Raw genomic sequence first — 12697 nt, forward strand, 5'->3', positions numbered from 1 at the left:
CGTAGAAAGCAGCGAGCTCGTGGGTCATTCTTCTCCGACACACACCGTTCTCCTACACAGCGCCGAAGATCGTCCTTAGCGCGAGTCGATCGAAAACTCCGAGTGCTAGCAGGTCCTCCTCGAGCATGGTCCATGTCTCGTGTCCCCCGTAGAAGACCCCCGGTCTTAAATGCGCTTTGTGTATGGTGCATTTGGTGCGGGGTGGATCTTTTAGAGACGGCAATTTCTTCTGGAGTCCGTAGTAGACACGACTTTCACTGATCTTGCGCCTTTGAATTTCACGACTGATATTGTTGCCAGCCGTTAGTAAGGATCTGAAGTCGACGAATACTTCCACCACCTCGAAGGTATCGCCGTCTATCGTCACGCCACATTACTACCCAGAAGGACCCGGTCGTGCTCAGTTCCGCCTGCCAGTATTACTTTGTTTTAGACGCATTCACCAACAGTTCGACCTTTGCTGCTTCGCGTTTCAGGCGGATGTAGAGTTCAGCCACCGTTCCAAATGTTCTGGCGATTATGTTCATGTCGTCCGCAAATCATCAAAATTGATCGGATTTTTTGAAAGTCATACCCCGGCTGTTGAACCCGGCTCGTCGCATTAAACCTTCCTGAGCGATGTTGAAGAGTAGGCATAAGAGTCCATCACCTTGTCGCAGTTCCTGGCGAGATTCGAATGAACTGGATAGTTCACCCTCACTGGATAGATACTGTCGTATGCCGCCTTGAAGTCGATGAACAGGTTGGGACCTGGTATTCACGGCATTTGTGGAGGATTTGCCGTACGTTAAAGATCTGGTCCGTTGTCGACCGGCCGTCGATGAAGCCGGCTTGATAACTTCCCACGAACTCATTCGTTTTAGGTGACAGACGACGGAAGATGATCTGGGATAGCACTTTGTAGGCAGCACTGGGAATGGATATCGCTCTGAAGTTTTCACATTCCAAACGGTCGCTTTTCTTGTGGGTTGGGCAGATTACTCCTTCCTTCCACTCCTCCGGTAGCTGTTCGGTTTCCCAGATGCTGACTATCAGCCGATGCAGACAGGTGGCCAACTTTTCTGGGCCCATCTTGATGAGTTCAGCTGCGATACCATCCTTACCAGCTGCTTTGTTGGTTTTAAGCTGGTGAATGGCATCCTTAACATCCCTCAGCGTGGGAGTTGCTTCATTTCCGTCCTCCGCTGCACTGGCGTCGTCGTTTTTTCCGTTGCCGTGGGCTCCCGTGCCTACGTTCTCCACGCCGTTCAGGTGCTGATCGAAGTGCTGCTTCCACCTTGCGATCACCTCACGTCCGTCCGTCAAGAGGCCTCCGTCTTTATCCCTGCATCTTTCGGCTCGTGGCACGAAGCCGTTGCGGGATGCGTTGAGTTTCTGATAGTACTTCCGTGTTACTTGGGAACGGCACAGCAGTTCCATTTCTTCACACTCCGCTTCTTCCAGGCGGCGCTTTTTCTCCCGAAAGAGGCGGGTCTGCTGTTTCCGCTTCTGTTTGTAAGTTCCACGTTCTGTCCAGTCCCTTGCTGCAGCTCTTCGTCGAACCATTCGTTCCGTCAATTCCGTTCCACGTACCCGATGGTGCTCTCGGCTGCGTCGTTGATGTCTGCTTTCGCTGTACTCCAGCAGTCTTCTAGAGGGGCCCCATCGAGCTCCCCTCGTCTGGCAACGCGGCCTCGAGATTCTGCGCGTATGCTGAGGCGACATCCGGTTGCTTCAGTCACTCTAGGTTGTACCGTGGCGGTCGCCGGTACCGTACATTGTTGATGACGGAGAGTTTTGGGCGCAGTTTGACCATCACCAGATAGTGGTCGGAGTCGATGTTGGCGCCACGATAGGTTCTGACGTCGATAATGTCGGAGAAGTGCCGTCCGTCAATCAGAACGTGGTCGATTTGGGATTCCGTCTGCTGTGGTGATCTCCAGGTGTAACGATAAGGGAGGCTGTGTTGGAAAAAGGTGCTACGCATACCCATATTTTTGGAGGCAGCGAAATCAATGAGTCGTAGGCCGTTTTTGTTCGTATGCTGGTGGGCGCTGAACTTACCAATCGTCGGTCTGAATTCCTCCTCCTGGCCTACCTGAGCGTTCAAATCTCCTATGATGATCTTGACGTCGTGGTTTGGGCAGCGGTCGTACTCGCGTTCGAGCTGCGCGTAAAATGCGTCCTTGTCATCATCAGTACTTCCGGAGTGTGGGCTGTGCACGTTTATTATGCTGAAGTTAAAGAATCGGGCCTTGATCCTCAATCTGCACATTCTTTCGTCGAACGGCCACCAACCGATTACGCGCCTCTGCATATCACCCATTACTATGAAAGCTGTTCCCAGCTCGCGTGTGTTGCCGCAGCTCTGGTAGATGGTATGATTACCTCTAAACGATCGCACCATGGATCCTGTCCAACACACCTCCTGCAGCGCTACGATGCCGAACCCGCGGTCCTTCAGTAGATCGGCGAGTATGCGGGTGCTCCCAATGAAGTTGAGAGATCGGCAGTTCCACGTACCGAGTTTCCAATCACAAATCCTTTTTGTTCGCTGGGGTCGTTGCCGTTGGTCTCGGTTCGTATTATTCTGTTGCTGATTTTCCGTTACAGTGTTTTTTTTACGGCTGGCTCGTAGGGCCAGACATCAGCCTCCTACTTTCCGGAGGACCATATATGACCAAAGTTCCCACCGGGGTTGGTTACCCGATCTTCCTTAAGGCCGGTACCACGAGGAGGTAGGGATAGGAGTTGCTGGGCAGCGGCTAGTGAATCACAATGGAATCTGAATTGCGCAGCATACCCAGCCTTTACCGTGCCATTGTCGCTTATTTGTTCTGATTCCAAGCAACATATTTATTCTAATTTGAATCGGATTGCATAAGAAGTTAATACATTAAATATTGAAAATTTAAAGAATTTTCATTTGTTTTTATCACTAATTTGATCAACCTTATTTTTATATCAATATCGAATGAGGTCAACTTCAAAAAGAAAACATTTCTATGAGTGGCGGACGACACGATCGTACACGCTTGACCAGATGAAATGTCATTTTGCGTGTTTCGGTAAATTTGAATCTCTCTTTCGCCTACCCATTCAAAAAATATTGTACAGTCATCCACCTGGATTACCTTATTTTCTACGTTCAGCATAAAGAGGCTCCATTTCCGCTCATGGTTGTGACCTGCTATTTTAGGAAAATTCTGTAGTTACAAACTGTCGTAAAAGTACACTTGTTAAATCCTGCATCCTTTTAAAATCCATACAGCAGCAATTCCTACATAGTGCAAACGAATAAATTCGATTTATCTACTTCAAAAACGTTTCAAAAAGTGTTGATATTACATGACCCTTTTTAAAAATGGTACCTTCTCATAACAATCACTAAAGTTTCCAACTCTAAATCCTGTGCGACCGGATCTGGAAACAAATCCATCATCTCAGTCGTCCCCTTTCTTAGGTTTGCTTAGCTTAAACAGGACACCCCTATGAGGATCATATTAGTTGTAAATTCAACAATGTTCTTCCCAAAGTTTCTCCTGGCAACCCATTTACAGCCGTTGGTACTACCTTCGGTGTTATTACGCCGACCTAATTCCAACAATTCACCGTCCAATGACGTCCAACAATTGAACAAATAAAAATTTCCTAGCTCCCCAGTGAATATCTTATTACACAGGCTACCCTTGCAACCCCACCCACCACCCATTCCACTTACTACATATGTAATAACTCGGATTTGACGCTTACGAACGAATGTTCGGCGACGACGGGAGTTGTGATGTGGAGGCCCGACCGAAGACGAAGTCGACGGCGGTGTTGGGGAAAAGTTCTCGCGCTTTATGTGGCCTAGGTGCGCAGTCAGTCCATGATTTGCATAATATTATTGTTCTTTCGACTTGTGCAGTTGTGATCTGGATCTGGGGCGCGAATGAGTACCACCCAGCCCATGTACCTTTCTGCCTCTAACGATTCGGCACAGCAAAAAATAAATCCGGCAACGAAATTGATCTGGATTTTACCCAGAATTGTACATAATTGAAACGGTCCATGATTCATCATGTTGAACGAGAGAGGAGACACAGTTGGCACGGTTATTCCTCGATTGATGTGCGTTTGAAACCCGAAAGCAAATATTTTGTATGATTCAAATGCAGCTATATTCGTTACAAAGAAAATGTAAGTAACGGACTTGGTAGTCTTATGCCTATGGTTTCTAATTTTATCTAAAAGGTACTGGGTTCAATTTAACTTACGTTAACTCACATAAACGCAGTGGTATATTCGGTCTGAGGTGGGAAAGCGGTTACATCATCACTTCCCTCCTTTTTCACATTAACCTGCGAATCTGACGTAGCAGGCGCCATTCTCGCTTAAAAATGAAAGATCACCAACATTTATGCAATAAAGATGCCTAATGCTGGAGTAGCAAGTACGGGTTGCTGTACAGCTGAATCAGCAAGACATTATTTTATTATTTTTTTCACTGTGCACACGGCAAACTGGCGAACTAGCGAAATTCATAGGAAAGAAACAGAGCATGAGTGGAAAAGGGCCTGATGTGTGAGCCTGACTTTTCCCGAAAGCACTGCGACTGTGGGCTTATGGATCAGCAGCGCACTAGTAATGTAGAATTTCCTCCGAAAGGCGTTGGCGGCGATGGAGGAAAGGGCTTTCTAGGATGGCAAACGGAAAGATGAGAACGAATGCGAAGGTGTTGCGGCGGATTGTGGGTTAGATATGGGAGAAGCATGAGTTATAGAGTTGTGCCAGCCAGCAGCTGGCGGGGCTTTTGTGCGGTGAAGCACGCTGCAATATAACGGTGAAGTTTATTGCGATGACGAGGCAGGATTCACTGGACGAGAGGGATGAGAAGAAAGGCGGAACTTTTGCACTTCTACATTGTTGCGTTCCGGTTGCAATCGTAATTTTAAAGCTGCTTAAATATTCTGCCGCGAGAGCTGTGATTACAATGGGTGTGGTCGATTTATGAACAGATTTTGTTTTGTAGTTTCAAAATTTTCATTAAACAAACAACGGTTGTTCATCAAAGAGTTCACATTTTCGTTCAATGAGTTACGTTTTCCCAGCATATGATGATTCTTGAGAGGTAGTAAGGATGCTTTTCCAATTTCTCATCGTAATAGGGGAGTGCCTTCAAAGATTGATCTTCCAAGATGGACCAGAAGTTGCTTCTGGGATTTATCCAAGAGTTCCTTCAAGGATTCATAATGGGAATTTCAATAGTGATTTCTTCCGGAATTCACTCCTTCCTTTTTGGATTTTTTCAAAAGTTTTCTTGCATTTTTCAAGGAGTTTCTTCTGAGATTCCTCCTTTAAAAATTCCAAGATTTCTCCAGGAATTGCTGCCGGGATTCTTCCAGGACTTTTTCTTGGATTCCCCAAGGAGTTCCTTCTGTAATGCCTCAAGGAGTTCCTTCTTGGATTTCTCAAGAAATTCTTTTTGAAATGTCTCCAAGAGTTCTTTCTGGGATTGATCCGGGAGATTTTCCTGGATTTCGCCAAGAATTTCTTGCGGGGTTTTCCATTAGCTCTTATCGGGATTACTCCAAGAACTCTTTCTAGAAAATCCTTCATGAATTTCTCCCATACTTTCTGCTGGGATTCCTTCAGGATTTTCTCCTGAGATTACACCAAAAGTTCCTTATGGGATTCTTTCAGGAATGTACTTGGAATGGAACTTGGAATGTATTAACCCTAGCCCAGCAGAGTAAACTGGCACAACTAACCAATGAGGCATGCCGTATGAAGCTTGAGATCCTAGGACTGAGCGAAGTCTGTTGGCCGAACTTTGGAGAACACAGATTGACGCGTGGAGTTGGTTTCTTGCTTAGCGCTCACGTCCACGCAGCGCTCATGAAGTGGGAACCTATTATTAATAAGAGGATAATTGTAGCCAGATTCAGAACACGGGTTCGAAACATTACCATGATCCAATGTTACGCGCCAACCGATGCTGCCGAATTGCAAGATAAAGAAAACTTTTACAGTCAACTGAATGCTGTCGGGGACAAGACTCCGAAAGGTGATATCAAGATCCTCATGGGCGCCTTCAACGCGAAGGTTGGTTCCGAGAACTCGGACTATGAGTACGTCATGGGACGCCATGGTCTCGGAGTAATGAGCGAAAACGGAGAGCTGTTTCCAAAATTTCGTGGCAACAATGACATGGGTATTGGGGGATCGCTATTTCCTTATCAACCAGTGCACAAAGTAACATGGGTTTCCCGTGATGGCGTCACGGAAAATCAAATCGACCACATCTGCATCAGCCGAAAATGGAGACGGAGCCTTCTTGATGTGCGGAACAAACGTAGCGCGCATATTGCGTCCGACCATCGTCTCCTATTCGGCGGATCCGACTGCGCATTGCCGGGATCCAGCGACAGGAGGAGAAAATCGGGCGTCGATTCAACACACGCCGACTGGAAGACGCTGCGATGACAAGGTCCTTCGTCGAGGAGCTAGAGAACCGTGCTGCGAATATTCCAGCAGGTGGAAGTGTAAAAAATCAATGGAGCGCTATTAAGAACGCCTTCATTGCCACCGGCGACAATAATTTGGGTGAGCTATGCACCCGAAGAAAGCAGTGGATCACAGATGATACCTGGAGGAAGGTAGAGGGGCAAAGGAACGCCAAAGCCGCGATAGAGGGAACGAAAACACGAGGAATCAAAGCCGTAGCCCGTCAGCGCTATTCGGCTCTCGAGAAGGAAGTGAAATGCTCATGTAGACGGGACAAAAGAAGTGGGTGGACTCCCTAGCCGACGAAGACGAGAAAGTCGCAAACACAGGCGACATCCGTCTCCTCTACGATGTCTCACGTCGCCTTAGTGGGACCAAGATGAATGCTACGATGCCCGTGAAAGATACGTCTGGACAATTACTAACCGACCCGACTGACCAGTTGCAACGTTGGTTCGAGCACTTTGGAAACCTTTTTCAAGTGTCGGTCACGCCATCAACACCTCAGCATGATTCGCCAAGAGTTCGACGCATTACCCATGTCAACACCGAAGCTCCATCAGTGCAGGCGATAGAAACAGCCATCCGTAGCATGAAATCGAACAGCGCCCCAGGGGTCGATCGCATTTCAGCTGAGCTGACCCCGTAGTATCCGCACAACTACTGCATCAATTATTCTGCAACATATGGGAAACCGCTACATTTCCGGCCGACTGGATGCAAGGCGTCTTAGTAATAATACCCAAAAAGGGTGACCTGACTGTATGCGATAATTGGCGGGGCAACATGTTACTGTGTATTCTTCTCAAAGTCCTCTGCAAAGTGATCCTTAACCGGATACAGGAGAAGACTGACGCAACTCTCCGACGGCAGCAAGCAGGATTCCGTGCTGAACGAGCCTGTGTGGACCATATTATCATGCTCCGTATCATACTGGAACAAATCAATTAATTCCAAGAGTCTCTCTACTTGGTGTTCATTGATTCCGAAAAAGCTTTCGACCGTCTCAATCACGAAAACATGTGGGAATCCCTCAGGCGCAAGGGTGTCCCTGAGAAAATCATCGGCCTCATTGAAGCACAGTACAGGGCATTTTCGTGCAGAGTACTGCACAACGGTGTTTTGTCCGATCCCATCCGGGTCGTTGCTGGAGTGAGGCAAGGGTGCATACTATCACCGCTACTGTTCCTCATCCTAACCGACGAGATCCTGGTTGGTGCGATTGACCGTGAACCAAATCGTGGATCTTTGTGGCAACCCATTACCATGCAGCACCTAAATGACTTTGAATTTACTGATGATGTTGCTCTCCTAGCTCAACGGCGCTCTGATATGCAGAGCAAGCTCGATGATCTTGCCAATCGCTCCTCAGCGGCAGGTCTTACCATCAACGTCAAAAAGACCAAATCGTTGGATGTAAACACGGTCAACCCTTCCAGCTTTACGGTAGCTGGGCAATCAGTGGAGAATGTTGAAAGCTTCCAATATCTTGGTAGCCAAATGGCAGCCGATGGCGGCACCAAGATCGACATAGGTGCATGGATCAAGAAGGCGAGGGCTGCTTTTGCGAGAAATGTATGGAAAAACAACCAGATCAGTCGACGCACCAAAATACGAATTTTTAACTCGAACGTGAAATCTGTGCTGCTATACGCAAGTGGAACCTGGTGTTTATCAGCGGAGAACACGCAACGGCTGCAGGTCTTTATCAATAGTTGCCTGCGGTATATAATTCGTGCATGGTGTCTTCACAATTGGATTTCCAACGTGGAGCTTCATCGTCGATGTCATCAAAAGCCGATAACGACAGAAATTCGGGAGCGAAAGTGGAGGTGGGTCGGTCACACTCTACGCAGGGGCGGAAACGAAATCTGCAAACAAGCGTTAGACTGGAGCCCAGCAGGAATTTTTGGAATATCTCCATCAGATTATGAATTCCTCCAGATGTCGTTCTGAATTTCCTTCAAAAGCTCCTTCTGTGATTTCGTATAACCAGTCCTTCCTTTCGCCGGTGGACGTAAGAATGGACGTGTCTGGTGCCGTAATGGAGGCAATCACGGAGTATCAACTACAAATCGTACGTTTTACATGATCATTTTTTGATGGAAAAGTTCCTGAAGGAATTATTGGAATAACTCAAAAATCATCCAAATTTGTGTATTCAATTTTTGAGACTTATATTTGGCTTTTTTGTGTCTGTATTTGAGAGGCTTTCAGCCTGGTCGCTGGTTCGCCTCATGCTTGGCTTTATAAGTTCATTCAGATTTAAACATAGCAATTTGGACGTCCATTTTCGGTAGATTTTACCAGCAATGTTAGGGTCACTTTTTTACACTTTTGATTACAAATTAGAAGTCGCGTTAATTCATCGTACACTCCCGTACAAAAGTTTGGGGTCACCCCCTCAAAAACATGTCATTTTTTTAGGCCCATATCTCCGCCAATTTGCGTCCGATTTCAAAACACTAGGTTTCATTCAAAAGATAATAAGTCAAAGAAACTTTGAACATGATTTAAAAGAAACTTTTTCAAAAAAATTTGTATGTAAAGTTAACCCAAAGTTGCCAAATTTTCTAAAAAATGAATATAAACTTACGGCAGTGTCGCTGGAAGTTGGGTCGACCAAATTTTAAGATGAGAGCGGTAATATGACCCATTTTCTATTAGCTTTCAACTGCTTTTTACAGAACTTAGCTAAAAAATCTAGAAAACAAGTTATTAAGTAAATTAATCCCTGATGTCATCGGCCAAAAGTTTGGGGTCACTATCGTAAAACATGGAAAAGTGATTTGTTGATATCTTTGTCATTTTTCATTCAATTTTAATTCTTCTTGGCTTATTTGAAACAAAATGAATGATACTTACTGCATAGACATTGAACCACACATATTTGTTGAAATTTACATACTAAAACTTAACGTAAAGTTGCCTCATTTTTTGAAGCGTGGTAAAATGTGCTAACTTTACATAACATTTTTATATACAAAAATCGTTAAATACGTTAAGTTGAAGACATCAAACGTAAATTTAGTTAATTATCTTTGAAATGAGCCAAAAATAATTAAAATTGAACTATAGATGACGAATATATCACTTAATCACTTTTCCATGTTTTACAAAAGTGACCCCAAACTTTTGGCCGATACATCATATTGAGGGGTGACCCCAAACTTTTGGTCGATGACATCAAGGATTAATTTACTTAATAACTTTTTTTCTAGATTTTTTAGCTTAGTTCTGTAAAAAGCAGTTGAAAGCTAATAGAAAATGGGTCATATTACCGCTCTCATCTTAAAATTTGGTCCACCCAACTTCCAGCTACACTGCCGTAAGTTTGTATTCATTTTTTAGAAAATTTGGCAACTTTGAGGTAACTTTACATACAAATTTTTTGAAAAAGTTTCTTTTTAATCATGTTCAAGGTTTCTTTGACTTATTATCTTTTGAATGAAACCTAGGGTTTTGAAATCGGACGCAAGTTGGCGGATATATGGGCCTAAAAACATGACATGTTTTTGAGGGGGTGACCCCAAACTTTTGAACGGGAGTGTATGTTGTTTTCTTCGACCGTTATCTGCAAAACCGACAATTTTTTGTTGGTGTTTAAACCACGAGGTTCAATCATCATACCAGATCTGCTCCTTGTCCCTACCACATTATATAAGATTTGCGAATTAGATTTTATTCTACCGAAAGATATCTATCCAAATGGGATGGTGCGCCAAAAAAGTTGACTTACAGGGATTTATTATCACTATAGCTTTACACAACTCAATCAACTGACCTTGTCTGCAAAACACGTTAGACAGAGGTATAAATGTCTAGGGCATTGGTTCCTGTTTTGGCCAGTCTAAGAGAAAAGATTCAGAATAATGCAGAAACTAGGCTAACACAGAGGTTTGCAATAAAAGAAACGCTTGTCAAAATAAAAACACCAATATCAGTTTTGGTCACAGAAATCAAATTCCAACCACCGCGCAACAATAAACACTATGTCGCACCAAAATAGACGACTGTCCAAAACTGATGCTTCTACTCTATTGGAAAAATCACACCCTCAAATTCCTTGTCTGATCCACTTCAATTTCGCGAACACTACAGACCATACATCAATAGATGGGAGGGTGGCCAGGTACATACGTACCAAAACAATGCTCATTTTTTCGTGAGGGATGCAAAATTTGAGAACAAAAGGGGGCAAACTGATAAAAATTCTCATGCTCCGTTCTAGCATAGAGCGCATCCTCCCGATATTGCAGAGATAGCGGAGCACACCCCATTGTGGCTCTCATCTCCGCAAAATCCGACCATCATTGCGCTCCATTCGTAGTTCTGATCCGGTAGATTCCGCATCGTCACCGTCGTCGTCGTCCGTGTGCACAGTGTGAGTCCAATCGTCGCAATCGCCAACTTATAATCTCATTTCCGTTTTCCAGCGCAAATTTTCTTCTTCCGGAACGACGAGGACCTAACTTTGGCATTGTGTTTTCTTTTTTTTTACGCTTTCAGTGCTCCGCAACCGCCAGCTCTACCGCCCCAGCAGCAGAAACCAATCTATGCATCACAGCAAAGTAACTCCAGCACCAACAGTATTACCTATGGAAGCAACTCGGTAAGTGTGCTGGGCTGGCTGCGGCCAATTTCCTGTTCTTGTGTGTCGGATTGGGAAGGGAAGGGGACGTGAAAGGGATGGTCCGCGTCATGTGACCTTGACTTTGATAGCACATCGATTTCCGTTGGTGCTCGGTTGGTTAGCATGAAGGCACGATAGGGCCCAGCCCACCTCCGACGGTGACGGCGTAGAAGGAAATTCGATTATTGCACGTGCAGGCCCACAGTGGGGTTAATAGGGTAAAACATTGGAAGATTTTTGTTTAGCTTTGGTGGCTATTGAATACAGTTGACAAACATGATTATGTTTCATGCATTCGTCCAGGAATACCTCCATAGATTCTTTCAAAGGTTTCTCCAAGGATTCAATTCCAATTGGTTTAATTCAAAACGATCGGAATTAAACCAATCTAGAGTACTGCTTACTTACTTTCAGTCCTGAGTACCCATTAGTGTGGATCAAAAAATCGTTTTTGCTCCACACCGCTTATTCGACTCATAACCAGATGTTATGCCTTCTCTCAAAATTTGAGCTGTATTGATTGAAAATTGAGAGTGCACAAGCCCTTCAAAGTTTGTATGGGAATTACTCTGGGAAAACCACGTTTTTCATTCAATTGATGGTGAGATGGTAGCATTTCCCCAAGTGTCCTAGAGTGTCCGTTAATCTTTGAATTGAATCCTTGGAGAAACTTTTGAAAGAATCAATGGAGGTATTTCTGGACGAATGCATGAAAACATCCCTGAAGGAATCTCCAAAGAAATCCCAAGAGAAATCTTTGTAAAATCTCTAAACGAATCCCTGGGTCAAGACTCCCAGCAAGAACTGCTCGAAAGATTTCAGCAGGGATTCTCGAAGGAATTAATCTTGGAATCCCAGCAGCCAGCAGGAATACGTAATTTGAATAGGACACCAAAAGATTCGAACTGAAATATATATTAGGGGCTGAATGAAAAACATTTGATTTTATTATGAATCAGCTGCCCAAAAAAATGACCTTCTAAAGAAATTCCCGGTGGAATTTCTAGAGGAATTTCCGAATAAACTCTTTAAGGAAGTCCCGGAGGAACTCGTAGAGGCATTGCTCTAGGTACACCTAGAGGAATTCCCGGATGAACTTCTAAACGAATTTCCAAAAGAACATCTAAAAGAATTCCCTGATGAACTCTTAGAGGAACGTTTGGGGAAACTACTGGAAGAATTTCGGAAACAAATCTTAGAAGAATTCTTAGAAAAATTGCTGGAGGAACTCTTAGAGGAATTTCCGGAAGAAATTCCGTGGCATTCCTTGTGCAACTCCCAGAAATATTTTTAGAGCAACTAGTAAAGTAATTGCCAGAGGAATTTTCGGAGGTATTTGCGGAGGAGCTCGTAGAGAAGTTACCAGAGGTATTCATAAATGAGTTCTCGGATGAATTCTTAATAGATTTCCCGGAAGAATATCTTGAGGAATCCCCAGCCGGATTTCTAGAGTAACTCCCGATGGAACTCCTAGAAGAATTCCCGATGGAACTCCTAGAAGAATTCCCAAGAAATTCGTGAAGAAATTCCCGGAAGAACTCGTCGAAAAATTCACGGATGAAATCAGATACTTCTAGAGAAATTCCTGGGAGAACT

General features: G+C 44.5%; 1 protein-coding gene across 7 annotated transcripts in view; it reads left to right on the plus strand.

The window, feature by feature from the left end:
- Positions 1-12697, plus strand: part of LOC109401275 (protein enabled) — a 111452-nt gene that overhangs the window by 74108 nt on the left and 24647 nt on the right. For all 7 annotated transcript variants that reach the window (XM_062842751.1, XM_062842747.1, XM_019673758.4 and 4 more), the window contains one exon: positions 10978-11080. In XM_062842751.1, the coding sequence (XP_062698735.1) occupies positions 10978-11080 (103 nt within the window). The remainder of the gene's footprint in view (positions 1-10977; positions 11081-12697) is intronic.

The sequence above is a fragment of the Aedes albopictus genome, chromosome 3 (assembly GCF_035046485.1).
Source record: "Aedes albopictus strain Foshan chromosome 3, AalbF5, whole genome shotgun sequence".
Lineage (NCBI taxonomy): Eukaryota > Metazoa > Arthropoda > Insecta > Diptera > Culicidae > Aedes > Aedes albopictus.